Source organism: Xylaria bambusicola (genome assembly GCF_022495145.1).
Source record: "Xylaria bambusicola strain CBS 139988 unplaced genomic scaffold F5B22scaffold_16, whole genome shotgun sequence".
Lineage (NCBI taxonomy): Eukaryota > Fungi > Ascomycota > Sordariomycetes > Xylariales > Xylariaceae > Xylaria > Xylaria bambusicola.
The window spans coordinates 138,607-166,603 of NW_025953569.1; the positions used below are offsets into that span (position 1 = coordinate 138,607).

The 27,997-nt window shown below is 48.5% G+C and overlaps 9 protein-coding genes across 9 annotated transcripts; 3 read left to right on the forward strand and 6 right to left on the reverse strand.

Moving 5' to 3' along the window:
* Positions 1 to 286: 286 nt before the first annotated feature.
* On the reverse strand, positions 287 to 7,825 carry F5B22DRAFT_603044 (uncharacterized protein). Its single transcript, XM_047974714.1, has 8 exons — positions 6,215 to 7,825; positions 6,095 to 6,158; positions 4,111 to 6,031; positions 3,640 to 4,061; positions 2,964 to 3,570; positions 2,591 to 2,893; positions 1,584 to 2,538; positions 287 to 1,534 (listed from the first exon to the last, which is right to left on the reverse strand). Exons 1-8 carry the CDS (start codon positions 7,145 to 7,147, stop codon positions 491 to 493), a joined length of 6,249 nt encoding a protein of 2,082 aa, XP_047831563.1. The 5' UTR covers positions 7,148 to 7,825; the 3' UTR covers positions 287 to 490.
* Positions 7,826 to 9,525, forward strand: F5B22DRAFT_603045 (AhpD-like protein). The gene is made up of 2 exons (XM_047974715.1): positions 7,826 to 8,400; positions 8,461 to 9,525. The coding sequence occupies exons 1-2, from the start codon at positions 8,176 to 8,178 to the stop codon at positions 8,866 to 8,868; spliced, it is 633 nt and encodes a 210-aa protein (XP_047831564.1). The 5' UTR covers positions 7,826 to 8,175; the 3' UTR covers positions 8,869 to 9,525.
* A 2,503-nt stretch (positions 9,526 to 12,028) lies between these two features.
* F5B22DRAFT_645640 (uncharacterized protein) lies at positions 12,029 to 12,391 on the reverse strand (the record flags this gene model as incomplete). Its single annotated transcript, XM_047978611.1, has 1 exon — positions 12,029 to 12,391. One exon carries the CDS (start codon positions 12,389 to 12,391, stop codon positions 12,029 to 12,031), a length of 363 nt encoding a protein of 120 aa, XP_047831565.1.
* Positions 12,392 to 13,604: 1,213 nt separating this feature from the next.
* On the reverse strand, positions 13,605 to 15,721 carry F5B22DRAFT_603052 (uncharacterized protein). Its single transcript, XM_047974716.1, has 3 exons — positions 15,072 to 15,721; positions 14,355 to 15,012; positions 13,605 to 14,289 (listed from the first exon to the last, which is right to left on the reverse strand). Exons 1-3 carry the CDS (start codon positions 15,494 to 15,496, stop codon positions 13,966 to 13,968), a joined length of 1,407 nt encoding a protein of 468 aa, XP_047831566.1. The 5' UTR covers positions 15,497 to 15,721; the 3' UTR covers positions 13,605 to 13,965.
* A 647-nt stretch (positions 15,722 to 16,368) lies between these two features.
* F5B22DRAFT_635763 (putative amidase) lies at positions 16,369 to 18,765 on the forward strand (the record flags this gene model as incomplete). The annotated part of the gene is made up of 10 exons (XM_047977193.1): positions 16,369 to 16,462; positions 16,660 to 17,391; positions 17,441 to 17,540; positions 17,623 to 17,714; positions 17,773 to 17,942; positions 17,991 to 18,106; positions 18,157 to 18,228; positions 18,387 to 18,463; positions 18,517 to 18,597; positions 18,656 to 18,765. 10 exons carry the CDS (start codon positions 16,369 to 16,371, stop codon positions 18,763 to 18,765), a joined length of 1,644 nt encoding a protein of 547 aa, XP_047831567.1.
* Positions 18,766 to 18,922: 157 nt separating this feature from the next.
* On the reverse strand, positions 18,923 to 20,894 carry F5B22DRAFT_603058 (uncharacterized protein). The gene is made up of 2 exons (XM_047974717.1): positions 20,306 to 20,894; positions 18,923 to 20,242 (listed from the first exon to the last, which is right to left on the reverse strand). The coding sequence occupies exons 1-2, from the start codon at positions 20,465 to 20,467 to the stop codon at positions 19,400 to 19,402; spliced, it is 1,005 nt and encodes a 334-aa protein (XP_047831568.1). The 5' UTR covers positions 20,468 to 20,894; the 3' UTR covers positions 18,923 to 19,399.
* Positions 20,895 to 21,336: 442 nt separating this feature from the next.
* Positions 21,337 to 23,071, forward strand: F5B22DRAFT_603061 (ribonuclease H-like protein). The gene is made up of 3 exons (XM_047974718.1): positions 21,337 to 21,477; positions 21,526 to 22,304; positions 22,375 to 23,071. Exons 2-3 carry the CDS (start codon positions 21,823 to 21,825, stop codon positions 22,889 to 22,891), a joined length of 999 nt encoding a protein of 332 aa, XP_047831569.1. The 5' UTR covers positions 21,337 to 21,477; positions 21,526 to 21,822; the 3' UTR covers positions 22,892 to 23,071.
* A 1,043-nt stretch (positions 23,072 to 24,114) lies between these two features.
* On the reverse strand, positions 24,115 to 26,350 carry F5B22DRAFT_603066 (cytochrome P450). Its single transcript, XM_047974719.1, has 4 exons — positions 25,926 to 26,350; positions 25,322 to 25,869; positions 24,671 to 25,269; positions 24,115 to 24,597 (listed from the first exon to the last, which is right to left on the reverse strand). Exons 1-4 carry the CDS (start codon positions 26,149 to 26,151, stop codon positions 24,429 to 24,431), a joined length of 1,542 nt encoding a protein of 513 aa, XP_047831570.1. The 5' UTR covers positions 26,152 to 26,350; the 3' UTR covers positions 24,115 to 24,428.
* On the reverse strand, positions 26,351 to 27,989 carry F5B22DRAFT_603067 (uncharacterized protein). The gene has a single exon (XM_047974720.1). The coding sequence runs from the start codon at positions 27,865 to 27,867 to the stop codon at positions 26,773 to 26,775; it is 1,095 nt and encodes a 364-aa protein (XP_047831571.1). The 5' UTR covers positions 27,868 to 27,989; the 3' UTR covers positions 26,351 to 26,772.
* Positions 27,990 to 27,997: the final 8 nt, after the last annotated feature.

Genomic DNA, 27,997 nt, shown 5'->3' on the forward strand with positions numbered 1-27,997 from the left:
GCCTGATCAATTCTGTGATAACTAGGAGAGGGGAGGGGGAGGTTCACTGCCCCATGATCAGTTGTTACTTTCCGTGAGACGAGTGTAGTTGACCATTTATAACAACTGGGCTAGTGTACCCCTCGTTAACCATGAATCTAGAATGTCTAGGCGATCCTATATATCAATTAGCTGCTACCAACGTAGCTCGTGGAAGGTCCCCGATATATTCAGGGGTCGGGTTCTTAGGTAGTCTTGTATTCCTACCTGCGTGATAGTTGTTTGGTATGCATGAAAAAGAGACTGATTCACTAATATAATCGTAAATAATATTCTAGTATTCTAATATTCTAGGAAGCTGTCTAATAAAAACCCATGACCATTTCGCCAACGCCATAAACTCAACAACCCATCAATCTACCAATCTATAGAAGAATAACATGAAACCCAAAAAGCCCCCTCTAAGTTCCCGAAATGTTGAATCATAAATCATTGCAAAGTGCCTAAGAGCTTAGGCGGCGATCAAAGCGCCAAGCTTGGTGTCCCCTCCAGCCTCCATTGTGCGGAAGACAGCCTCAAACATCTTCGGCAGTCCATCAATCTCTCCATCAGTGAAGGCATTGCCATCCCACTGAAGCTTCAGTCTGTATCCGTTCACAGTCTTCTGCACCTCGACCATCAGAGCATAGTTGACGATCATGAACACCTTGCTCTGGGCCATGACGAGCCAGCGCATGTGGTTGACGGTCATTCCCGGGCGAGCTGGTTCGAAAGGCTGGAAGCAGTAGAGCAGCTTCGCCGAGTGTACCTGGCGGTCCCGGCCAAGACCCCTGTAGATGTCGCTCAGCCCGACTGCGCCGTTCTCAGTGGACTCCCAGAACTGGCCTTGAGTATCTTTCAAGAATGTTGAAAGAGAAGTCGATGCGTCGCCAAGGCCGGTGCGGAAGGGGAGGAAGTTCGCGCAGGTGCCGTTGAGAAGTTGCGGGTCGTCAACGCCTGCGTTACGGCCCGTGATCAAGTTGTCAACGAGCACGTCGTTGGTGTTCAATAGTCGGCCTGCGACGATAGCGTATGCGGCTTGGAACATGGTCGATGCAGTGACTCCGAGCCTCTCAGCAACTGAGTCGACATCGAAGTCGAGGATGGAGAACTTTAGTCGGTCGCTGACAGGGTCCAAAGGAAGATCGCGGGCGGTGGGTGGCTGATAGGTGTCCAAGAGCGAAGTCCAGTAACTCAGGTGCTCCTCGCGATCTTCATGGTGCAGCCAGTCGATGTAGTGCTTGAAAGGATAGATGGATGGTGCAGCGCTGCCATTTACGAAGGCTTTGAATTGGTCATCGAAAATGCGGAGTAAGGTGCCATCGTAAGATCCGTGATCGACCTTGATACAGAGGGTGCGGGACTGATCAATTTGCGAAGTAAGAACAAGGTAATTCACGGCAGGTTTTCCGAACTCAAAGCGGCCGAAGCGCAGCTCTGTGATCAGCTTGGTCTTCTCCTCCTCAGTAGAGTAGCGCTTTTCTTCCCAGTTGAGTACAGGCTCTTTCAGGGTAATCTAGACATTGTTAGTGGGCGCTCGTAGACCTATGATGATTTTGACTTACCTGGTACCATGATGTGGCGTCGTTGGGATCGGCTTGGAAGTAGAACGCGCGCAGAATCTGGTTGGCTGCTGTCAAGTTTCGAGTGACATCTTTCCACTGATCCAAGTCGAAATCGTAGGGCAGGGCACGACAGGCAACAAGGTTCCAGAACTGCTCAGGCTTCACACCTTGCGTGAGGAATTCAGTCTGACCAGGGCCGCAAGGGTAAACTTCTTCAATGTCGTCCACATCGAGGCCGGGGGTGCTTCTAACGGCCTGCTTCAGCGACTGCGGGATTTCGTACTTGACATCAACACGACCAGTGGTCTCCTTAATGGGCTTGAGGCATGCGGCTTGTTCGGCAAGAGTTGGATGTGCGAGCAACTGACCGACCGAAATGGCGTACTTCTCAGCTCGGCAGTGTGCGACGACGTTGATAGCAGCAATGGAATCGCCTCCAAGGCCGAGGAACACAGACGCTGCGCCGATGGATTCTTCTGGTAGATCAAGTACTGCAGCCCATGCTCCTTGCATGACCTTCTCGTTCTCTGTCGAGACAGGCACAAACTCAGTGGCGTGGATAGCGGTTGGCAGGTATGCGCCGACTTCCTCGGCGCCCATTTCTTCAACGATCTTGACAAGCTCCTTTCGGTTTGCTTTGCCGGAGGCTAGAGTAGGGAAACTATGGAAAGGTAGGAATAGTGCTGGCATCATGTAATGTGCGATGCTTTGGAGACCATCCATGAGTTCCTTAACGTTCTCTAGTCGGTCCTCTGCGGGCATCGGCTTGTGTTCACTCGGCTTCTGGTCGCCCTCGAAAATGCAGAAAGCCACTAGCTGGCGCTTCTTGTGCAGCTCGGCAACGGAAACAACTACTGCATTGACCTTCGTGGTGTGAAGTATAGCATTTTCGATTTCTCCAAGCTCGATACGGAAGCCGTTAAGCTTGATCTGGTAGTCCTTGCGTCCCAGGCAGCTGTGGTTGTTGTAAGTAATTGGACTCATGGTGCTTAAGAGGATTTACTTACAGAAGGGATCCATCGTCTGCCCAGTGAGCAAGGTCACCTGTGCGGTAGAGTGCAGCTCCGCTTGCGTCGCGGATGAAAGCTTTTTGCGTCTGCTCCGGGCGGTTGAGATACCCCTTCGCGAGCTGGGGTCCAAGAACACACAACTCTCCAACTTGTCCGCGCTCGACTTCCTCGAGGCTATCTCCTTCAGCCGGCAGGATAACAGCTGATACATGCTTCAGAGGGTAGCCGATGCTGTTGAGATTGCCATCGGGCTGGACTTTGGAGACAGTCATGAGAATAGTCGCTTCAGTTGGCCCATAGCTGTTATTTGCGTTAGTCAAGATCAGGTGTACCCCATGTTGGTCGAGAGAACCGTATGAGAAAGACTTACCCGTTATAGACATCGACAGACTTCGCCCATTCCAGGATGTTTGTATCGATCTTTTCACCACACACGTTCAAAACCTTTAGGCGTGGTACTTCTGAAGGTCCTCCGCGAATCAGCTTCGTGATTGTCGGAGTCAGCATCACTTGCTCAACACCCATCTCGTTGATATATCCAGCCAAGTCTCCCAGGATATCGTCTTGTGGCGCAACGCACAGAGCCGCACCGGAAGACAAAAGGGTGAAGACATCGTAATAAGAAGCATCGAAGATGTAGTTCAAAACCCATAGTGCCCTCCAGTCTTTTGTAACTGCAGTTGCTTCAACCATTCCTCGAGTGGCAGCATCGACAGCAGAGTGAGGAACGAGTACGCCCTTGGGTGTACCTGTTGACCCTGAAGTGAAGATGACATAGGCGATGCTGTCTGGTGATAGACCCGGGACACCCTTTAGGTTCGGGTCTGGATGCTGGGGAGCATCCTCGGGAAGAATCATGGGGAGACCGAAGGTTTGGCATTCTTCCTTGGTCTCCTTATCGGTAACGATGCAAGAAGCCTCGACATCTGTAATGATGAACATGTTTCTCTCGCGAGGATTGTGAGAGCTTAAGGGTACTGAATTTGGGCAAAATCGTTAGCCTAGTGTAATGGGGACATGAAGAAAAATATATTGCCATGACTTACCGAATGCTGCTCCGGCCTTGAGAATGCCTAGAATAACAACCAGAGTCTGTTCGGATTTCTCCATGAACACGGGAACAAAGTCGCCGTGCCTGATTCCGGACTTCCTGAGGAGATGCGCGAAGCTTTCCGCACGGCGGTTTAGCTCTCTATACGACAGCTCGGTCTGCTTGGTCTTGATTGCGAGACGGCCGGGTTCCTGGACCGCCCAACGCTCGAAAGCAGAATGAGCCAAGCCAAACTGCTCCGCGTCCGTCTCTGTGGAAATGAGATCGCGCACAAGGACCTGAGGATCTGCCACCATTTTTTCCACGATGAAAACAAAGGTATCAAGCAAGTCGCGTGCCGCGTATTCATCTGCTGAGACAGGGATGAGAAGTTTGATCTCTGTGGGGTTGGACTCATCAAGTTCAATCGTAGTATACCTAATCCTGATTAGTCTAGTGTATCCAAAAGAACATGTAATAAACTCACTGAGTGAAGTTATCTACGTGGGTAATAAGCGGCTCAAGCGGGCCTCCCTTTTCCACCTGCTCCATCTTGGTGATGACATTGACCATCGTGTTGAGAGCAGCAGTCTTGAGCTGGGCAGTGGACATGACATCGCGGAAGCCAACATGGGCGTGATTCGCGAGGTTCCATAGATCGCTCTGTAACTCTCTGCCGTGAGAGGAGGCCTGGGTGTCTAGTTTCTGTTCCAAATAGGCACGGAACGGCACGGTGCAGAGGGTAGGACCGCCAAGAGATAGAATTCCTTCTGCCTCTGCATCTCTCCCAGAGGCTGCAGTGAGGAACATGACATCATTGCTTGAGAAGTGACTAGCAAGAGTATAAGACCAAGCCTGGTGAACAGCTGTTCCTAGGGTTACGCGGTTCACATGGCAGTACTCGCTTAGTGACTCGCCTAGATCAGCTGTTATCTGAAGTCGCTGAGAACCTGGCTTGCCTTCCGGATATTCGATGATGGTATCCCGTGCTGAGGCCAAGTACTTCTTCCAGAAGTTCTGCGTGTCAACATGTTTAGCTCGGGCTTGTTGGAAGGAGACGTAAGTGCTGAATGGCACGCGGTCGATAGATGTCTGGGTTTTCAGCAATGATACCATATCAACAAAGACAAACTGGCTGGACCAGTAGTCAAAGAGACTGTGATGCATCTCAAGAATGAAATATCGACCGCCAAGAGTTGTTGCTCGGATCAACGGACCGCTCAGCTCCATGTGTCTGCTCTGAAGCTGCTCTAACGTGGTAGCTAAGTCTCCTTCGCCCAGTGATGTCCAAGGGACCTGTACAGACTTGTGAACCATCTGTAGAAACGATCGCTTCCATGGTTTGAAGGATGTGCGGAGTATCTGATTCTTCTGAACAACCACCTCCAGTGCATTCTTGAGTTGGGCAACTTCAATTTCAGAGTGAATCTCATATACTCGTTGGTAGACGTAATTGGCATTCCCAAGAAGACTGTCTGCTAGTATACCTTCTTGCATAGGGGTAACTGGGTAAGCGTCCTCTAGCTCAGGCATACCAGGGATCTTCACCCCCTCGGGAAGAAGCGAGAATGGCTTGGGGGTCATGGTCATGGCCTGTACTGCGCCACGACGACTGGCGAAGACCTCATGCAGCGAGTCTTCTTTCAAAATGTCAGAGACAGCCAGATTCACACCGATAGAGCGGGCTTTTGTAGCCAACACGATGGCGTCAAGAGATGACCCTCCCATCTCTTGAAAGGTAGCGGCCGGGTTAAGTAGATCTGATGGAACCCGCAGGACTTGTTCCAGGATTTCGCGGATATCGGCATCCAATTTGACAGATTTGTTGTTGGCTGATTTCGAGTTTGCTGCCAAGAACATGTCGTCGCCCATTGACTCGATCTCTTCGGCAAGTCTTCGAATGTCTGTTTTCCCATTGGGGTTCACTGGAAGTTTCTCCATCTGTATCCAGTAACGGGGAATGGCATAATCTTGAAGCTCGTCTCGAATGGCAGTTCGTACATTCTTGACAAGATCTGCCCAGCCGAGTTTGTTGTCAGATACAATGGCACCGACAAGGCTCTTCCGGCCCCGGACCGTAGCGGCTACCACACACGATCTTACGACATGCGGCTGGGACTCAATGAAGTAGTTGGATTCATTGGGGTCAACGCGTTGTCCATCCACCTTGAATTGATGATCGACTCTGCCTATCAGTACCATGGAGCCATCTTCTCTTAGCGAAACGAGGTCTCCAGTTCGGAAGAGGCGGCCATTGCCAAAGATGTTGGGGACAAACGCCTTTTGAGTCTCTTTGGGCAAATTGAGGTAGCCACTAGCTAGTTGATCGCCGCAGAGACAGAGCTCTCCCGGCTCATTGATTGAAACGGGGTTCATAGTGCCGGGGTGTAGAATGTAGCAGTTCGTGCCTGAAGAAGAGCATTAGCAAATACAGTTTTGATAGCCAGTCCTAAACAAGGGGTTATGCTTACTGTCAGTAGGCTTTCCAAGTAAGTGCTGCTGTTCGTCAACGGTAATACGAGATCTCATGTTAAGCTATTCCATTTAGTCAGTATCGGAACGGAACGTATATCTTTGTACGGCTGGCTAACCTGAGTGCATTCGCTGATCCCGTAACCACTGTAGAGTTCAACCTTCTCTGCCCACTTGCTGACCAATGATGGTCCAGCAGGCTCTCCCCCGAGAGTAATCCTCGTAATAGCTGATGGCAATTGCGTGGGGTCGAGAAGCTGCAACATGCTGGGGGTGATTTCGAGGCTGCTGACATTTGCCTTCTTAATCGTTTCGAAAAGCCAGGATGTGATGCTTTCCTTGCTTGCAAGGCACAACACACCGCCGCGAGACAGAGTACCCAGAATCGTTCGCTGCGCTGCACTGAATGCTGGGGAGTGGGAAAGGAGTATCCTCATCTGTTCCGACTTGTCTGGGCGCGGGAGAGCTTTGAGACCAGTAACAGCTGCTTTGTGTGATAGCAAGACACCTTTCGGACGACCAGTACTTCCAGAAGTGTAGATCACATAAGCGATATCCGAAGGAGACTGGTGAACATAGAGGTTGCCGGCGAAGTCTGAATCAGCAGTCTTGGTTTGCGCTATCAGATCCTCAATGACGATCTCAGTGGCTACCCCAGATTGTCCTTGCATTGCCCGATCAACAAGCACGAATGGCGCCTTGGTATCTTCTGCGATAAATCGAACTCTGCTAGGGGGTGATTCTGGCGAGACTAGAGTGTATGCTGCACCGGTCTTCAGGATTGCCAACAGTGAAACGACCATGTTGATTGACCGTTCCATAAGGATCGGTACGATGGAGCCTCGTCCGCAGACCAGCTGCCTGGCGACATTGTTTGATAGCTCATTGATTTCGCGATACGTTACGCGGGATGTCTGTTCGAACTCGACCGCAACTGCATGGGGGCTTCGAGTCACCTGAGCCTCAAAGAGTGAGTGTACCAGGGTGGGCTTAGGACATCCTCTCGTGTCATTGTGCGATGCACGGCTTTCGAACTTCGAGACTAGACCCATTGTGGCGTTGGGAATTCTGGTGCTTCTGGTAAGGCTGATGGTGAACAATGTCTAAATGATGATGATGATGATGAATGTCAAGTCCAGACCAGAAACCAAGGTGCCAGACGCTTCTAAATATATCTAGATCATCGTGTATGAACTGTGAGACAGACTTGCTCAAACAACGACGTTCTTACACTTGTTACACGACCCATAACACATACTCTGGAATGAAGCATTATCGTGTGTCTCCGGCTCAAGAGTAGTAACCCGTACATACAAGTCGGCCGAAGTCGATGCAAAGTCACGAAACTGGCTCCGGATCTGACAACGATATTCGCATAATGAGAATGCGATACGCGTCAAGTGTAACAATTGAGGGCTATGCATAATCAAGTTTGATGCCAGTATCGATTCGTCGGTGGGGAAGACTGTCTGTCTGTCCGTATCGGAGCCAGCAAACCCTCTCTCGCCGAACTGGATCTGGGAGTAAAATGTTGCGCTTGAATGCAGTGCAAGTCCTCTGTCTAGTCACGGGTATCGGAGTAAGACCTAAGAGACGAGATCGCCTCCGGTGCTCCTCTGAGCAATGCTTGACCTGAACACTTATTCTGGCGTCGATGCGACGTAGATTGTGCCTGTATTATCCTGTTCAGGGGCCATTCTTACATGCATCTTGCATGAGGTGCACTGTTCCACCCCCGCTTGACCATCTGAAAATGGGCAGAGTTGGGCTACTCCGTGACATGGGTGTGCCCTATGCAGAATGCTGACACCAGAGACAGTACTCTGCCATTTCTCCCGGAGTTTCTATGCAAATCCAGGTCTGAGAGTTGAGAATGCCCCATGTATTAGCATCTCTGAGCGCTTTTCGTATGCAAAATGCTCGATGATTGCCGTACCAAGTTCACATGTCTCACATGTATAAATACCTAGGTGGCGGACCGATCATGTCGTTCCTTTAGTCTCTGTGCATCACAGCTCAATCCAAGACATCCTCTCAAACACAACTAGTAACTACTACAATCTCACCTATACATCTTACAATGGCTTCAAAGCAGTACGACGACCCTTACCGGCACACTTGCCTGGTTCCCTACGTGGATCCCAACGAGGCTCCAGAGGAAATTGCCAGCAGATTGAGGGTGCACGACTTCAGAAGGAACATCTTCCTTGTCCTTGCTCATTCGCCTGGCCTTTTCCCTAATGTCATGGGCCTCATTGGTGGTTGCTTCAGAGGAGAGATCCGAACCATTCCCCTCCTTGACTGGGTACGCTTTATGTCCTACCAGCTTTTGTCTGACCACTGCTAACTATCTCTTCACTTCCAGCAACTCATTGTTCTTCGTGTCGCTACCAAAGTCGGCGCCAAGTACATGTACGATGTCAACCTACCCGTCTCCGAGCTTTACGAGATGGATCCCGCCAAGATTGAAGCCATCGGCTGCAGCAGCGAGGATGTGGTGAACGGAGAGGGGCCCTACACCAAGCGCGACCGCCTCATCCTCCGCATTGTGGATGAGCAGTTGGCAACCTTTACCAACACCAATGAGACCGTTGAGGAGGCTCTTACGGTCCTCAGCAATGCGGAACTGGTGGAGGTACTGATCATTATCGGTGCCTATTGTATGCTGGCTCGCATCCTACGCGGCTTGAAGGTTGACGACGACCAACCTATCCGCCCCGCCAATCTTATGGACGCACTCCGGGCATCTGTCACTCCTGACCAGAAGAAGTAAAGGCACCTTCGCGCCTATCCACAAGGACTTCGACATAGAAAACCGGTACGGACGGTATCTGGGGCGTTGGTTATATAGAATTGGAGGGTCGTCTGCTACAGCGGGTTGTGGCGAGAGTGTTCCTTAGATACTTAGATTGGCCGCATTTAAATCCAAGTCGTTTTGTCTACATCCTCCTCGTCATTTGATTGCATTCATACATCTGAGATGTCAGGGATAATAGTCATATAGACCCCCTAGGGTGGCTATCTTAGACCTGCTGGCTATTGAAAGTGGTGCCAGGACCTTCTTGAAGAGATGAGACGTTGGGGAATCAATGACTATTGAGCACTATACTGCCCTTTTGAATACCTACTTGACTGTGGCTAGCCTTCTGCTCATTCCGGGACCCCCACCTCTGACATGAGATAACAGATATAGGTCTTGTCCTTCACAAAGCACAGCTGGTCTCCTTAACGCCCCATTTCTGTTATATCACCCGTCTTCTTTGGACGCTCTACGCCAATTTTATGTCATGATTTAAAAAGGAGCTGTCAGGGGCCTCAGGGTGGGGGAGCAAAGAGATACATTGTATATAGTCAGAGAAGTCTGAATGCCTTCAGATTTCTGACCTTTTAGACCTTGTGCCGCAATGATAGTCTTACTGTCTGCCCTATACACCCCTTCTAATAGGAGCTAATAGCTCGGCTGGCATTCACGTCCCAGGAATATTGGTCACGGTATGTCCTTAGTAACTCTAATGTTATCTTATTGTAGGAGATATTTCAAACGAGGACTTAAAAACGCGGAAACCATAGCGCATAACATCATAATAGCCTCTCAAACGTATCTCTACACCAGGTGGACTTGGCGATCCTTGAAGTCGTTGATGATCTCGTGATTAGGCTTTTATTTGTTGTAGTTCATGGCAAAAACCCTCCCATCGAAGTGATTAAGTCAATCTAGATCTACTACATCTCCTACATCTAACTACTATGCACTACTATTCATTAACAGCTCCCCCTGAGGACGGGCGCACTCTGCTTCTTTCTATTCTTGGGAATAATTGATTCTACTTCCCAAAAAGGCCTACCGCGCCGCGTGAGCCACTTGGCAGCCCCTTATAAGGACCGCCGTTAGCTGGGGGTTTTCCTCCGTCAACGTACCTTTTCCATCTTCCATGAAGTGCATGTTTTTAGTGGTGGTTGAGAGGTTTTAAAGCCGTTCCTCATACGTTGCTGTCACGGAGAAAAACGACGCCGTTAACCAGTGAGAGGTTAACGGTCTTTATACGGCATACCCACTTCTTCGCGACAGTTGCGGACCTGTTCAATAGATGGGCGGCCCGACGGGCGCATTTCGCTAGGCCTTGCCAATCGGCAGGATTACCGGCCGTAATGGGCGCGCCAGGGTAGGCTGGGAGGAAGGGAGCGTCGTTTTTTTTCTTGCTTTTTATATACTTTGGCAGCCTTCCAAGCCTGGTTGCGTAGCCGACTTAACAGAGGCACACCTTGCGTACGCGTGGTGGCTCGCCTTGATTAAGCGTACACAACCGGTCTTCACATGGCCCATGCCCCCCAAAATATAATATGCGTTCAACCAAGTAGAGCTTGTTTGAGTGAAGTAGATTCCCATCAAAAACATACATGTGTCCCTAACTGCCTGATCTTGAAGTTTTAGATGAACCTTGTCTAAGGACTCCCTATGTATAAATAAAAAGCAACGTGCTACCTTGAGCTTGGCCCGCATCATTCACCTCGGACAAGGCCCTGGCATAGGTATAGTTCTGAACTATAAACAACCCTTGTGCCTATCCCACGGGCTCCAGTTCCCAGATATGACTGGCGATTCTTGGTATCGTTCCTGTTCTATGCAAGAACAATCGCGTTGCTTTCCTTGAATGATCCATTTTGGAATAATATAGCTCATGGACTAGAGCGTCATAGCAGCACACCTTCCGTCTACTCTCCTGGAAACACATGGTCCATGATTCGTAGAGTAATTGCACCCAGAGCGACACCATCGTCCCTTCTAGTACGGACGGTCTTCGATTCTGCCGACTACCTTCTGACCACCTTCCGACCAAGCACCAACGCTATCAGGTTCTCGCAGATTCACACAAGTTGGTACTAAACCTCGCATTGTAACGAAGCTTTTTGTAAAGACTACCGAGTACTTCTTTTTAGGACATTCTACTTCTACCTACCTAATCTTATCCCAAGCAGCAGAAATACCAGCACTCGTTAGCAATATCTCACTTTGTCACAATGGGGAAAGGGGGAAAAATGAAAGAGCTGGAAAAGAAGCAAAAGGACCAAAAAAGAAATAAAGCCCAGGAAGCAAGAGAAAAAGCAGCACGAGCCCACGGAGCAAGAATTGCAACTCAGCAGATAGCGGCCCAGAAGTCGGAAGGAGATGAGGATGAAAGGTGTTTAGTAGTGTCACCAGCTGACTCCTTCTACTCCGCGTTAGAGGAATCCAAGGCCGAGACTGTCGGTGGTGAGGGAATTGATGAAGAGCCTAAGGATAGACAGCCTGATGATACGAAGCCTGATAAGGCGGGTCCTGATGACGGTAACACTACCATCGCGAAATCCGATGACATAAAGCTTGATGATGCGAAGCCTGACGACGAAAAACCGCATAGCGAGGAAAGCACCAAGGGCTAGAAACCCTGCGACGGTGATATTAAGGGCGGAAAAGCCAAACAGTCTGAAGATCCCAATCGTGAACTACAGGTCCCAGAATCGTCATCATCCATAGTAAAGGATCGTAAAGGGGAAAGAAAGGAGTCTAAAGCGCGCAGGGGTAAGCCACAATCATCAACATCCGTCACAGTAGACAGCAAGGGGACAAGCGAAGAGTCTAAAGCAACCAACCGGGAACCACAATCATCAGAATCGTCAGCTATCACAAAAGATAGTAAAGGGAAAGGCAAAGTGTCCAAAGCACACACCAGTGAACTACAACCATCAACATCTGTCACAGTGGACACCAAGGGGACAGGCGAAAATGCCGAAGAACCCAGCCAAGGACAGCAATCATTACCACCTGTCACAGTAGACACTAGAGGTAAAGGCAAAAGGTCTAGAGGACACGGTCCGGAATCACAACCATCAGCATCATCAGCACCTGTCATCTTAGATAGGAAAGGAAAAGTCAAAGAGTCTAGAGTATACGATTAGGGATCACAACCATCGGTGCCATCAGTACGATCACAGCCATCAGTGCCATCAGCACCAGCAGTGCCATCACAACCATCAGTGCCATCAGTACCATTAGTACCAGCAGTGCCATCAGTACCAGCAGTGCCAGCAGTGCCAGCAGTGCCAGCAGTGCCAGCAGTGCCAGCAGTGCCAGCAGTGCCAGCAGTGCCAGCAGTGCCAGCAGTGCCAGCAGTGCCATCAGTACCACTAAAACGAGTAGTGCGAATAGTACCAGCAGTACCATTCATACGATTTGGACCAGTAGTACGATCAACACCATCAACACCAGCAGCACCAGCAGCACTAGCAGCGCCAGCAGTACAATCAGCATCTTCCATAATAGATAGAAAAGGGAAGGGCAAGGAGTCTGAAGGACACAGTCATCAAGGTCGATCATCGGCGTCTGTCACAATAGGTGACAATGGAAAAGGCGAAGAGTCTAGAGGGCATGGCCACGACAGGGAACCCTCAGCATCTTCAAGATCGCCAAGGTCTCTTCTCGACCCCTCGGCAAGGGAATTCATCGTACCTCTATTTCCGTCCTCTCTGGAGCCAAGCACCCCTGATTTCGGCAGAAGACGTGGAGCGTCGGTGGGACCCATAGCTCACCCCTTGACACCGGACCCGACGAGCGCGCCGGGACCTCCAGACCAGCAAGGGCAGCCGCCGCCAATATTACTACGACGTCTTACCCTACATTTACCATCCAGGAAATCTGTAAGGGATTCACTGCATGATCATGAGCACACCGCTCTGCTTCTGAGCAAACGCTGATTCGTACATAGAGCAACACGGGGGCTGACCGACGTCCCGTGTTCCTGAGTATGGCAGAGATACGCGCGATCTGGGAAAAAATCCCTGCTGGCCCCGCGAGCGGCGGACCCGCGGAGTCGAGCAAACAATCTGAGGCGAAAGGGAAAGGCAAATAGAAAAAGAAACGGCGATGAGCGGTATTTGAGCTTTGCTCCTCTACTCCGGACCCGCATAGCTGCTAAGTAGTATGCACGACCAGCGATCGAAACATGTGCCGTTTTGCGATATCCGGAAGATCTGGGCGACCTGCATTCCTTGAGCGATGATATAATGGGTGAGCAGCGCGAATTGAGCTCCTTGGGCTAATCATACATTACAGGGTATATTTAGGGGGATGATTCAACAGGCTATTGGCACCGTTGGGACCTGCAAGCGATTCATCTTGAATAGACTCAAGCGTTTTCAGTAGATTAGAAATATATACGAATAGAAGCGGATGTCGTACCTCACCAGCGCTTACAAGACATCTCGTGATACGCGATGCGAAATACATGACTGAAATTACCTAAGTGAAATGTCAATGGTCAAGATATACCAGTATCTCTGATGATAAACACCCTATGGTGGTAGGCTAGGTAGCCTATTGCGCGCCCTAATGCACTCACTAGAGCCCGTTAGAGCGGCGCTACAGGGCTAAAATAACCAAGTACCATAGGAATGTTGAATCATACCTAGAGTTCCGTTCTCATGGGGAGAGATTCTGGAGAGCCTGATCTTATATAACAATTGAAGGACATGTACGCCTAATACTCTTTATATTGTTATATCGACTATATATATCAGTAGCCAGCTACTGCTGGCGTCTCGCTTATACTGTACCCTTACCTATCCTTTTGGAGTCGCCGCCGGTGGTTATACCCGTTCCGTGCTGAGGTAGATCGTCGCAACCAATCCCCCACCCCGTGTAAGAAGACTCGAGTGTAGAACACGTTTCGCAGAAAATGAAATGAGATGCCCGCCAATTGATCGTCCTACCAGTATTTTATAAATCCATGTGCCCATAGTTAGCTTGTAATATAGGCAGCAGCCTCCGCGGGGAAATTGACGCCGGCTACAGCCCAGGGCCATAGTGAACTCGAAGGACATCTTTTCACGCTCTCTATAGCCCCAAGAACCAGGGTATTATGGATACGTATTCCTTGCCCTTTTTCGAAGACTTGGCCTTCTTCTCCCTGGAACCAGAAGGGTTCTTCGATGTCGCCGGAAGGTGTCCGTCGGCTGGCCTTCGTCTTGCCGGCGCTTCTCTGCGTCTATCATCAGGGCGCCACATCATTTTGTAATGGTCTCCCGGTTCGACGGTATGCTCCCATTCTGAGCGTGGCACAACCTTGTTGTCCATATCTACGATGTCGTAGTCACCTCGAGAGGCAAGGTAGCGGAAGTCATCGCGGACAAACATTTGATTGATCATGGCCTCCATTTTCTGTATCATTTATTCGTCAACGGATAATTGTACGTCTGGTGCTGTGAGCGGTCAGGGATACTCACACTCCATTTATGTACCAATCGGAACGGTAACAGGAATTTCGTCCCCACGGCGTTCTCGAACTTGATCACCTCCTCCTGGCCGCTGGATGGATGGGAGTCCGGCGTGAGCCTGGAATCCTTTTGCTTGCAGTTGATTTTATCGGCTGCCATGATTTCGCCTTCAGTTAGAGTCGTCCATTCCGATAACAACTCATTAACCACTCTGGAGGCTGCGGGCGGGTGCCTATGTAACGACTGAAGTTGCAGTGGGGGAGAATGGCGCTGATATGTAAGAGCTTGGCTTGATGGAATCTCTTCTGCCGATTGGTCTAAGAGACCGTGTGGCCGTGTAGTAGACGCGCTGCTAGAGGTCGAGTTTTGTTCAATTACCGACGAGAAAACGAGGTCATAGAGCCATGTGGCACTGTCCAAGTAGTGCGGATCCGGGCTTTCGTATTTTTGAACCCGAGATTGTTCCAAGTGATCATTGCTTTCTTCTTCCTCTTCCGACTCGCTGTGCGATGTAGCATTTCGCTGCTCAGATGCAAGCTCTCGTAGTGAGTGATACGACACCTCAACGAAGTTCTCTACTTGCTGCCGGGCAAAGACTGTCTCGTTCCTGGTATCTTCATCCTCTTTGAAACCCACTGTACTCGATTTCTTCCTCCTTTCATCTTCTCTATGAAGTCCCAGTCAATATCAGTGATGCAACCGATCGACGCAGGTTTCTTCACTTACTTGGAAAGCTGCTTCAGCTGGACAGCTAGCATCATTGTCTGCAATATCATATTAATACCAGTCTTATAGCTTTCAATCGTATATAACAACCCCTGGATCTTTGACTTTCTGAAAAGCCATTTTAGCTTAGCCCCTTTCCCTGTCAAATCGAGCAGATCTTCGATCTCATCTTGTATCCGGCTCACCCGTTTAATTGCTGAAGCGACACGCCGAATAAGCTGCCGACGGTAAACATCCTGGCCGTCTTTTAACACTCGACGTAGCTCTCTGAGGATGAATGACAAGTCACAGAGGCCTTTGGCGATGTCGGATATTTCTTTCGGTGCATTTCTCACGGAAGAGATGATGTCGTAGATGGCCCGCGACAGCGCGATACCCGCTGTCGACACGCCAGCGATACTTGCAATTACGGATAGAGGATCCATAAAGAAAGGATTAGGAGGAAAGAAGAGATTAGTACTTGGCGACGAGTTTGGCAAAAGAAACAGCCTTTTCCCCTCATAGCTACGCCCAATTTGCGCGTGGCTGGTACTTTATTGGCTGTCTAGAAGGCACTGCCGCTTATAACTACCTAGAAAGCTCAGCTCACGCAAGCTATTTTGTGAAGGTTTGTATGCATAAAATGGCCTACCTATCATAACACTAAGTTCAGACTAGTAAGGCAGAATCATTGGAGGTATGGCAAGGTAGTTATATGCAATATCAGGAATTCGGTACAAGGGTGTTTGCTAATTCATTGTGGCGTTGCGGCAGTCCTGCCCTTTTCTTGTAGCCGCCGGGCCTCCGTTTTGCCATGGGCGGATTAGGGCGCCGTATTGAGAAACGTACTCCTTTCCCCCCAAACGATGCTATATTTACTTAAGCTACCCCTTTTATTATACCCTTTTTAAAATATAAGTAATTTTTAATGTTTTATAATTATTCTATTTATTATATCTCTTTACTTCTATTAAGATTAAAATGGTTAGCCTTATAGTTATATTATTAATATATTACTTGAATTACCCTTCACTTAACCTCTATTTTTTATTGTCAAAGAGTGTCTTAGTAGCCCACCGTATATCTAGGTTCCGACAGACCTACATACCGTATGCACCATGAATAAGCGCTCCCTTGCCTCATCTTGACCTGACTGATAAGCCCGCTTCGTCGACCTCAGCCGAGTGATTTTCCTCTACTAGTAGGTACATGTTCCGATAGTTCTCACCAGCCTGGTTTTCCTTCTGACCTTGACGGTAAACTCAGAGGTCACTTTGGCATGCTTGGAGACCACGCTCCTCATCGCTCACTTACCAGCATGGCATCCAGCCAACTCAGTACCGGCCAGTCTCCAGTTGCCACAGTTAATTTAGGCGGGATCAGATATGCTGCTGTGCCTCATGTCAATGTTGGTTATCCAACCCCGCGTCTAGAACAAGCTTCCTAACCATTGCTGTGAGTTAGCTCGATGATAGACCTAGCAAAGTTAAAATCGCGTACGGCGCTAGTCCCGACCTAGGTCCAAGCGAATATAAGCCCGTCATCGTGGTCTCTGCAAATCAGCTTCCATCCGACAAATCACTTTCAAGTGTCATCAGCTCGTTCATAGAGACAAACGACGACGTGTTCTCGTCACAGTTTCTCTCAGATATTATCATAATACAGGGGGACTCACTAGCTCCTGGTCGGCTGGCAGAACAATGGTCAACCCCAGTTGGAACCCCTATTTCTGGTTCTTGGGTGCCGAAGACAATCTTGCAGGTGATGAATACTTCGCGTGAAACTCCCGATGGTCCCTACCTACTAAGCAAAGGGTTCCAACTGTCTCAAGCTTGGCGTTTATACCCAGACAAGCAACGCAGCTTCATCACGTCATTCATTCCATTTGGAACCTCTGGCCCAGAACGCAACTCATTCAAGCCACTCGATATCCGCTTGCAGGGAGTATGGACGGCTATTGCAGTTCCAAGCCGTCTCTACAGCAAGAAATCACCCTCAATGCCACTAGCTGGAATGAGATTTAGTGTCAAAGATAATTATAAGATATCTGGCGTACCCACAACACAGTCCAACCGGGCTTGGTGTGAGTTATACGAGGCGAAGCCCGAGACCGAAACTGCAGCTTATGTAGAGAAACTCATCAGTCTTGGCGCTGTATTCGTAGGGAAGACGAAGATGTGCTCGTTTGCGTCGTCTGAAGAAGCTACAGATCAGTGGATCGATTTTCATGCTCCGTTTAACCCACGGGGAGACGGGTACCAGAGCCCCTCGGGAAGCACGACGGGTGGTGGTACGAGTCTTGCTGCATACGATTGGCTTGACTACTCAATTGGCACAGACAGTTAGTGACCCCGGACAAGATCTGCAGCTATTTTACTGAGGATCATTAGCTACTGGGAGTATAAGATGGCCTGCCGCATGGTGCGGCCTGTTTGGCCTCAGAACCACCTGGACACCCGAAGCTATGGAAGGGGTTTACCCTGCCTGCAGGTTCGTTAAGCCTGATAGACGGTTAGGTAACCTAAAGCTGACCTCGTTGAATATTTATGGACACTGTAGGAATCCTCTCAAGAAGCATTGCCGGCATGCAGATAATCGTTGACAGAAGCATATCGAATCCTGGAGCTTTGATTACTGATGATCATGTAAGGTACTTCTCTGTTTGTGTGTGGGTAAGCTAATTAAGGAGTGCAGATGCCCAAAGAAATTCTATATCCTACAGACCTCTTCCCAATGGCGAATGCTGAGCAACAGAAACTTGTTGAAGGCTTTGTGAGTGACCTTGAATCGTATTTAGGCGTGCATGTAACGCGTATGAGCATCGCGGAGCGGTGGAAGGACTGCCCGCCGGGTGAGGCTGCTGGTAAGACAATACAGGAATTTATTGACAAGGTACGCCGGCATGACTTGAGACACCTTGACTATATCTCACTTTTCTAGGCTGCCTACAATCCCTTCTACTATGACGGTTATCACGAGTACTCGGAATTTCGCGAGGAATATGAAACCAAATTTGGGAAGCCAGTATATGTTGGCCCCTACATGCGGTGGAAATGGTATTGATAGCTACTGCGTAGAGATTTCGTTGCCAACTAATCGACTTTAGGGACCGTGACGCCGAGGTTGATGTGTGTATGAAAGAAAAGTCCTTACAGGATGTCGAGGTCTATCGACGATAGTTTAAAGAGACCATATTACGACCTGTGGGCAATGGAGGCACTTCAGCGATCATGCTCATCCCCTGTGGAAACAGCGTCCCCAAGTACCGTGACGACCCGAACAGGTAAAACAAAAGCCTCTCCTGATTACCTGCCAACGACGCTAAATTATGACCAGCCCCTCTGCTCCCGTTGGCCCTTTTACGTGGAATTACATCGCCTCTATCCAAGGCTTACCGCAACTTGTTGCTCCGAGTATGCCCTGCGCTCACTAGAAATCGAGACATCATCGTGCTAAGGTCATCTAGTCGGGAGCATCCCCTACGAGTCAAGAGTGACTAAAGCTACCGAGCAACTTCCAGTTGTTGGAACCATCATCGGCGCAGCGGGTAAGTACGGAAAACTACTCACCATATAAGGTCAAAATCTGACATAAGAGAAATAAAGGTAGTGATGCAATGCTAGTCGATATCGTTCAAAAGGCCTTTGAGAAGAACAATCGTCCCAGAAGTGTTCTGACTGGGAGATTCATGTTCTCAGAACCAAGTAAGCTTTGAGTTAAAATAGTATTTGAGAATCGTGGTTCAACTGACTAGGGAACACATTGCATTGAGAGCACCGTGAGGGAATGCAAAGCGGATGAAGACTGGACCAAGTACCTACTTATTCATAAGTGCGATAAGACAGTTAGCACCTCACTGAAGATGGCTTAGGTAGAAACTTAACCCAATACAACATCTTTTGGACCTCGCTAATTTTAAGACATCTCAAAGATAATATATCCATACACACCTATATTCTAGCTTCATCTTTTCCTTCCTTAGCTTAAAATCTTCGTCCATAGTACCAATCAAGCTATACCCTAAACCAACGATTGTGACAATATTGAGCTTTAAGTGAACCTTTTTGCCCTGTAGGGCAAACGTGGTATAGGAAACTCCGTTTTCGAATGCTGCAGCTTCCAGTCTTAAAGGCTTCTATACCAACACTTTAACATTTGTACGCAAAAGGTCAACTTTGAACAAACCTGGTCCATCACTACCGATCAACGGAGATTAGATTTTGACGAGCTGTTGCTACCGATATATCCTAGAGTTGAAAGGAGTGATATCCAATAAAATAACAGATATGAAACACAGGAAGGTTTGCATAACAAGGAAGAAACCCATTCTAACCACACCCGTAATATTCTCAGCCTTCCAAACCTATGGAGTGCGAAAGCGACGACCAAAGCTTCTGAACTGTTACTTCGATAGACTGAAACATCTTCTTCATCCAATCAAGCACTTGGGGCAAAGCAGAAACAATCAAACAACCGCCACGATACAACCCATACGATAAAAGCAAAGCAAAGCAAATCCACATGACTACCTTGATACACTTTCGGATATTCTCCCAGCCAGCGGGTGTCGATGAGCCACTTCCATGACCTGTGTGAACTGGATGTGACACCGGCAGTACGGGATAATTTCCATAAGAGCGCGGACGATATTCGCCCCCAAGCAGTGGCTGCGTGTCATTTGCTGAGGCAGTGAGCCTCACAGCGTGGGTATTGGAATAGGCCCTTAGAAGCTGGGGACTGGGCTCGACTCTTCTAGCGCGATCGTACTCCGTTCTCCAGTATTGCTGCAAGAATGCCAAATCTTCTTCGGCGCCAGTCCGTTGAGGAATGATTGAATAATTGGCTGTAGAGGAAGTTGGTTGTATGCGCTTAATCCTAGTTGCATCAAGCGATGGCAGGTAGGCTGGTTCGGAGTACTTGATGTGCTTGACGAGGGCTTTATAAGACTTTTTCGAGAGAAATACTTCCGGACCATGCCGGTTGTATGGCTGTAGTGAAGCTAGAAGAATCGTGTACTGGGCCCTAGTCTTCACATATGATCTTTTCCTCAACTCGTATAGAGGATCTTTCAGGACAAGTAGGGTCCCATTATCAGGGTGCGCTTTGCTAGGTGCGATCGGAAGGTGATCCAGTCTCGCAGACTGCTGGTTCGGGTACTTCGTTTCAAGATCAAGCCCTCCGAAGGAGGTAATCTGTGTTCACAAAAGTTACGTCAACCTAACCTAGCTCTCTCAAGGCCCCCGAAGACTACTCACAATGAGAATATCTACTTTATTTGCGCGGGGAACAGTAGAAAGGATAACCACAGGATGATTGCAACAACCATCATCAATTTCAGGGTCGTCTGGGACGAGATCTTCTTTTGGAGGCAGCCACTTGATACAACCGGCAATCGGTTCTATTATCACGCCAGGCATCTTCGGCGAATGGGTGGGTTTGCATTCAAAACACACATTCTATTTCCAGCTATTGAAATTATTCTCTGGTGTAGGCAGCTACGTGAATGAACGTCCTATTAATAGACAAAATTCAAGATCGTCAGAAGGAAGGGCAGTCAACCTTGGCGCTTATTTCGGTCATGTATCAGGCCATCCCCAAACGCCAATCGGCGACACATAGCTCCCAACGTTTATTAGCACCAATGAAATGAATGAGAACTAATTTATAGGTGATACGTCGAACCAACAGTTCAAGGCTGTCCTCCTTACCCCGCCCAAGGCAAAGAGTGAGGCAGCCACCCAAGTGCAAGGATAAGCTGGGATAGATCCCGAACCACACCCGCTCACGTGACTTATTCGGTGAATCACTAGGAGTGTCAAACGCGAATGACCAACGGCCGACGGATAGTTCTAGCAACAAAGAACAATTAATGTTAGACTGGAGTAGCGTACGGTTGCTCCTCTATACACTTTTCGTGATGTCCTGATTCTTGTAACTACCTGACGCGTGACATCCCCCACCCCCGAACCATAGTCACTCAGGGGCAGCAACAAAAAAGGGGGTTGACAAGCTAACTACTGAGTACCTCGTGACACCGTCACGAAAATGTCACTGGTTTTATTTTTACCATAGTCAGTACTCAAGTAGAAGCCAATGACACGCCCTGGGACTTCTCTTAGACGCTGCTCGTCCCAAGGGCATATCATTTGAGATCCTATTTCGGCGTTGATATAAAGGAAAACATCGCGAGGGAGAGGTGTGTCAAACCAGCTGTTGATCAATTAGAGCTTTTCCTTCAGATAAATGATACAGAGAAAGACAGTGCCTTGCTGATTTCTTTATTGTAAGAACAAAATCCGATGCAGCATCATATGTGTTTAAGAGACTTGGAGCTGCATGTCTCAGGTGGCAGGAAGTGAAGCTATTCAGGCCTCACTCAAATTGACGCATATCGGCAGACTCCAACGACCAGGGCACCACTCCAACTGTATGTATCCCCCCGAGATTACCTTATAGCTTGAAGTGATTCAGACAGGTCAGATATATCTTCCTCTTGTCATATTTGTGAAGATTTCGTGAGAACGTCGTTTGAGACACACAAAACGTACCTGCCTAAAGTCGGATAGCCACAGATAGGCCACCACCTTCCTGCCATTTCTACCTATTTCCCTGCGTCTCTCTTTCCCCGCTGAAGCAAACGGGTGGTGGCTTCCCGTTGCAAACGCAATCTTTAGGATCTAAGACTGCGCCACACTTCACTTATTTCCCCAACTTCAGAACCATCTCCTTCACCCCAGATATCCTTCTCTATCCGCCTCTCAGAGTCATCACGATGCCGCACGGATACCATCGAGCTCAACGTCTCGTCCCCTGTGACGAAGATAGCAATGGTCTCTACGAAGGCCCTGGCGAGCGCCGTGATGGTCGACCTGTCCATGGGCGACGCTGCTTAGTCGTTTGCGCCCTCGGGGCCAGCATTGTCCACGATGATCCGGATGGTAACAACACTCTGCCTGCAGAAGCTGAGACAATGTGTCGTGATCTGAGTCTCGCGTCAGAAGCACGCATTGGCTCTAAAAAGGAATCCTCTTCCTTGTCACGTCCTTCAGAGACGCAAACGCTCTCCGCTTCCCAACACAGCAAACCATCAGCCATTGCCGGCCCTTCTACTGCTACTGAACAGTCTATGATTGATGTCCTCGAGAAGCGAAGAGGCACTGGCCTCGTCTTCCCTACCGAATTCATACCACCATCATCTACGATCAAGCCTACTGAGCTCTTCCTGGGCAAAGCTACCTATGCACGACTTACCAGGTTAGATAGTCTTGAAAGCCACATAATTAGCCTAAAACATGACATTGTCGCTAACACCCCACCTCATTAGGTACATCCACCGTTCCGATCCTCGATGTATCCTCATCTTCACCGATGGAGCGTGCCTGAACAACGGCAAGGCTAATCCAAGAGCTGGATGGGCTTTGGTCCATGGCCCTGGTTTCACGGGTCAACCAGCCCAGGTAGCATCTGGTCGTCTAGAGAACAAGGGGCCTTACGGTGACGCAGGCATTCAAAGCAACAACCGAGCCGAGCTCCGTGCTGTCATTGCCGCCCTTCGACTTCGACATTGGACCGTCGAGGGTTTCAACAATATCGTCATTGCTACTGACTCCGAGTACGTGGCTATTGGCGCTACCCAGTGGGTTAAGGCCTGGGTTAAGAATGGCTGGCGAACCTCTGGCAAGGAAGAAGTCAAGAACAAGGATCTCTGGGAAGCGTTGCTGGGCGAGGTAGAGAGATGGCAGGCCGAAGGATTGTCAATCCAGTTCTGGAGAATTCGTAGAGAATGGAACAAAGATGCGGATGCAGCTGCGAAGAAAGCTGCTCAGGAGCCTGAAGCCTAATCTCAATGGGTTGAGATGATAGGCATTGCGGTTTGACCTTTTTGGCGGGGAAAGCTCTTGTGTTGCACGCTGCTCTTAGGAGAATCATGTCTAACTGAGTTCTAGCGGCTTCGCCGCTCAACTAAATGCTAAGAATCAGTAGATCTAGCCATTAATGAAAATGAAACTTTTGGACCCGGATAAGGCAGAATCCATTACTTGTTATACACTTGCATAAGAGATTCTAGGTAACACCATGATCGGCTTGAAGCTACTCGTGGAAGTATGTAAACAACCCTTTGCGTATACAAGGGGCTTATCTGTGACGTGCACACTTGAAAGCCTTACGCAATCTAATCCCAGATGAGGTCAGTTAGGTAGCAAGACCCAACAGGGCTTTACATCAGAACTCTCTTGGCACACCTAGAATTGAATAGACGACTCCATACCACGCCAAAGACGAGTTGCGGCGCGGTGCATCTCGGTCAACTATAGAGCAACCTTGAACCAACACTCTTTGCCGACATCCACCACCCTCGATATCTCATCGTGTAGGTGTCGTAAATAGTAATGCGAAACTGATCTCAATACAATAAACCTATTGGGCCTTCCTTGCAATCGCCAAGGGCTGTAACGGAATTTTGCCACTCGATCATTTTTGTCAAGCAAACTTATGGGTGGCAATATCATGACAATAGCATGGAGATTAATGTTCCATCCTACCTGCGGGGTATGACTTACCACCAACGAGTCATTGTATTGAGCATATGGACTTAGCTCTCTCTGAAAATGCTACTACCAACATCGAGCCAGGACCGAAGCATGGCGGGCCAATTTTTAACCCTGATTTTTTCAACTAGACTACAAAATCGTGATGCATCATTATGCTAGCTAACTAAGCAAAACTATCAGAAAAGGGGACAACTCATATATAAATCTCTTTACATATCATCGTCATTTTTTTCCGGATACTGCTTATCTTCCGTTACTAGAGGACTTAAGTCATCCCCTTCAACATCGAGAAGAGGTTCTATGATTGAACGTGTTAGTTGTTGCGTTTTATGTAAAAATTAGACATGTCGTCTACAAGGTATCGCGCTGATAAAATCTATAACCATGGAACAGATGACTTGCCTTCTGGCTTTAGCTTCATGGCCAGTCTTAAGTTCCCTCTGGCAGCTGGTATACTCTTGATAAATTCCCCGAAAATTGCACGTGTCAAATGTTGGTGGAGTCAAGGAGCGGGTAAATTAGGGTCCGAAGATTACGTATATATTCTATATACCCCTTAATCGCTCCTTCAATAGAACTGAATTAGCTATAGCACTTAATATTACCTTGATATTTTATATAACTACTGCTTAATTGTTCTTTAAATAGAATCTAGCTAGCTAAAGCACTTAATACTACCTTAATTTAATCCCTCGTGCGCACTGCAGGGGCCGTGAGTCCCACCTACGTCCGAGAAACAACGAAAAACCATCTTAGAATCTTATCAGTGATTACTTTAAAATGTAGCCTCTTGTCCTCATTGGACATCTAGTAGCTTTCTCGTACACTACCCTTTGACTCTTCGAACAGCCACTGGGAGTCCATTCCTACCAGAGGTCCCAATGATAAACTGATCACTTGTACACCTAAGGTCGTCAAGTGCCGAACTACCAAAGGTGAGATCAAAACGCTCTACAACTGCAGCGACTGTCATGTACAGTTCTGCCCACGCTAAACTAGTAAGCGTATAATGTTAGTAAGTATAGCCTTGTCGCTGTTATTCGTATAAAGAAGAATATAAACGCTTACTGCATCCCAAGACAGTTTCTCGGTCCCTTCGAAAAGGGGGCATAGAACTTCTCTAGTCTCCAGCGCTCTTGTAAGTCCAACCATCTTTGAGGTTTGAATTCTTCGGGGTCTGGGTATATATTTGGATCGCGGTGCATCAAATACGTAGTCATTCCCACGGGGGTCTTTGCAGGGATACGTCGGCCCCCGAAAGATAGTTCCCGGTTAGATGCTACTCGGTTTGCCCTTGTGGCTGTCGCTGGGCTAATTCGTAAACCTTCTAGCAAGACTGCAGTCAGGTAAGGCAGCTGTTCAAGGCTAGAAATGCCCAGTCTAGATTCCCGGTTGCCTTGTCGTGCAGAATTGAGTTCAGCCCTGAGTCGATCAACAACCTCAGGGTCACTGTATATATGATAAAGTGTCATGCGGATGCTATTTGCCGTTGTCTCGAAGGCGGCACCTGTTATAGTTTCGACATCATCGCAAATACGCTTGAAACTCTTTTCTTCTTTAGGAAGATTAGAGTCCAAGATCTGGTGAATTATGGTTTTGGGGTCGTCGGGGTCTGGCTTTCCACTCGCTAACGCCGAATCTATTGTCGAGCAGATGCCTACCATATCCTATTTGGAAATTAGATGGAATTTCGTCTCATGGTGTTGAAACATTACCTACTTTGAGAAAGTCGAAGAAATTCCGAACTCCCTGGTCGGCTGTCCGTTCCACTAACCACATGGGTATTGATTGCATAAGCGGACCATACCAGCGCAGATGTTTCGTTATACGCCAGAGACTTCCCGAATTCTGGAGTATGATTGCTAGACTTTGGTTAAAGTCTTGAACCTCAAGATTCTTATACCTTTTTCCCAATATGAACTCGGTAGCAACATCCCGTGTAAGCGCGCTAATTGCAGCACTGAGACTGAGCTTCGTCATGCTAGACTCATCAGCGAACTCGTCTATACGAGTACAAAGCTGCTCGACGAGGCGAGAAATGATGTCCGACTTAGCGGCTACGGTAGCTTTGGAGAAGAAAGGATTGACCGCAGCTCGTCGATGTTTGTGTATGTTATGATCAATAGCGCAAATAGTCGATAGGGGAGCGCCGAACGCATCGTAAGCCCACGCGTATTTATCCCACTCTCCTTCACGGCTATATATCTTGTCGTAAAAGTCGGGATCGCTGATATGAAGCTCATATGGACTGATACGGACGATAGGCCCTACAAGATTATTAGTTAATGACAATGTCAACGACGGTGACGGATGTAGGAGGCACCATATTTTTTGTGCATCTCCGCGATTTTGAATGTATACTGGCCATTGCAGACCACATCATAGTATGCTTCATAGCTTCGCGTTACAGCTGCAAGCTTTGGTCCTGGGAACCCGGCAAGCGGGTGGAAGAACAACCGGTAGATGGCCACGGTCGAAACCAGAACCACACCACTCGCAACCAAGTACGGCCAGTACAGAGAGGCCATGAATTGATTCATTTGTGGCATTTCAAAATTCAGGGTGATAGCGTCCTGAAGGCTCAAAGTTATGATGAGGTAGGTCGCTTAGGGATAAAAGGTAGAGATAGTTGTGTACTAGAAAGCCCAAGTTGGACCGTTCTCCGATCAGTACTAAAAAGAAGATGTGAAGGGACCATGCGCTGAGACGGGCTGGCTTTCGAATTCATTCAGCACGCTGATGCCAACGCCACGCGTGCCCTGCACATTCATGCAGCTCGACATAACAAATGTTATCGCTATTCGCCGCAAACAGTTGGAGACACTGATATACTTGCGGGTCGAGGCATCGGCTAGAGAAGATCGGATCCACAGCAGAGCAACGACTTTTATCTAACTAGGTACGGCGTGGTACCTCCTAACCCAACCACACGTAGCTACATATGAGCTATATGTCCTTACTGAGGCCTCGATCACAAAGAAAGAGATGTCCAGGGGTAAACATAGAGCTTACAACCTGGAGTTTAATAGATGATCTGAGTAGGCCTCAACTAATCACTCCTTAGGATGGCACTGGCTCATCCGTGAGAGAAGTATTTTAAAAGAAGACAAACAAAATTTCTCTAATATCGTGAGGAATTAAATCCCATCTAACTTGATATTCAGGAAGTTTTAAGCCTCTTCCATATTTCCGAAGCTGTTAATGCCACTATCATCGTGCAAATTTCGAATCATAAGCCATAACACCTTTGTCATGGCCTTGGCCTCCTTGTCCTTCGTCGTCGAGCGCTCAGCCGCCTTATCCATTCTTTCGTCATGCTTTCTCTCCGCCTTCTCTCTCTTCTCCTCGATCTTCCGCAGCTTATCATCTACCTTCCGGCTACGACTATTATCGCGTGCTTTCTGCTCCTTTCTCTCTAGTTTGGCCAAATCTTTCGCTCTCTTTTCTTCAGCCTTTTCAATGCCCTCTTGATGCTTGTCAGCAGCCTTACTTCTGTTTTTCAAGACTCTCTCTTCGGCTCTTTTGCGTTCATGCTCGGACGCCATAGTATGCATCTTTCCCCAGAAGTTAGTTGTATCCGTGTTGATGGCCGGCAGAGTCTCGTAGTCCAAGGGCGCAATCCAAGGCTCCAATGCCTCCAGCCATCTCTGTGTAGCGCTTCTCGTCTGCATCTCCTGCGGGTCTAGAAGTGGCCGTAACAATCTCACGTCGCCCCTGATCTCGCCTGAAGAATCCAATATGGGGAGATTATTGATCCGTGCCATAGCCTCTAGTTTGGCAATCTCTAGCTTGAGCCCACGTGGGGCGAAGGTCTCCTTGTTAACCTTGCGCAGGTACGCTTCCGTTGCTCCCTTGGAAAGTGCATAACCGCCTATCTGAGATGCAGTATTGACTGCGAAGCCGACGATTTGGGCAGTTGACAAGGGTACAACTCCGAGGGCTTCGCCGACTAGACCAAGAACCCGGAGTGGTGGGCTCTGTACAGCAACACGATTCAGACCGTCCAAGATGTCTAAAAATTCTCTGCGCGAGATATGGAAAGGTTCAAGGCTCGGTGGATATGCTCTGAGAAAAGCAGATCCTAATGCTGCCGAAGTGGCGGGGATGACAATTGGCTTCGCTAATTGTTGCAGAGATGCTCGCTGGGAATTTTGCGGTTGCCGATGCGCATGTTCTGAATAGGCAGGCGGTGGATCATGATGTTCTTGACGGCGATTAGCTGCATTTTGAACAGTATTGTCGTGGGACTCAGTTGGATGACCCATTCTTTCATATGGGTTTATAGGAGCTCGATTGTCGTCCAGCACATTTTTGAAGTATTAAAGAGATAGATTTTGGTAAAATACAGGTACGAATCTGACAGATCATCCCCATGCCGTATTTATACGCTCTTCT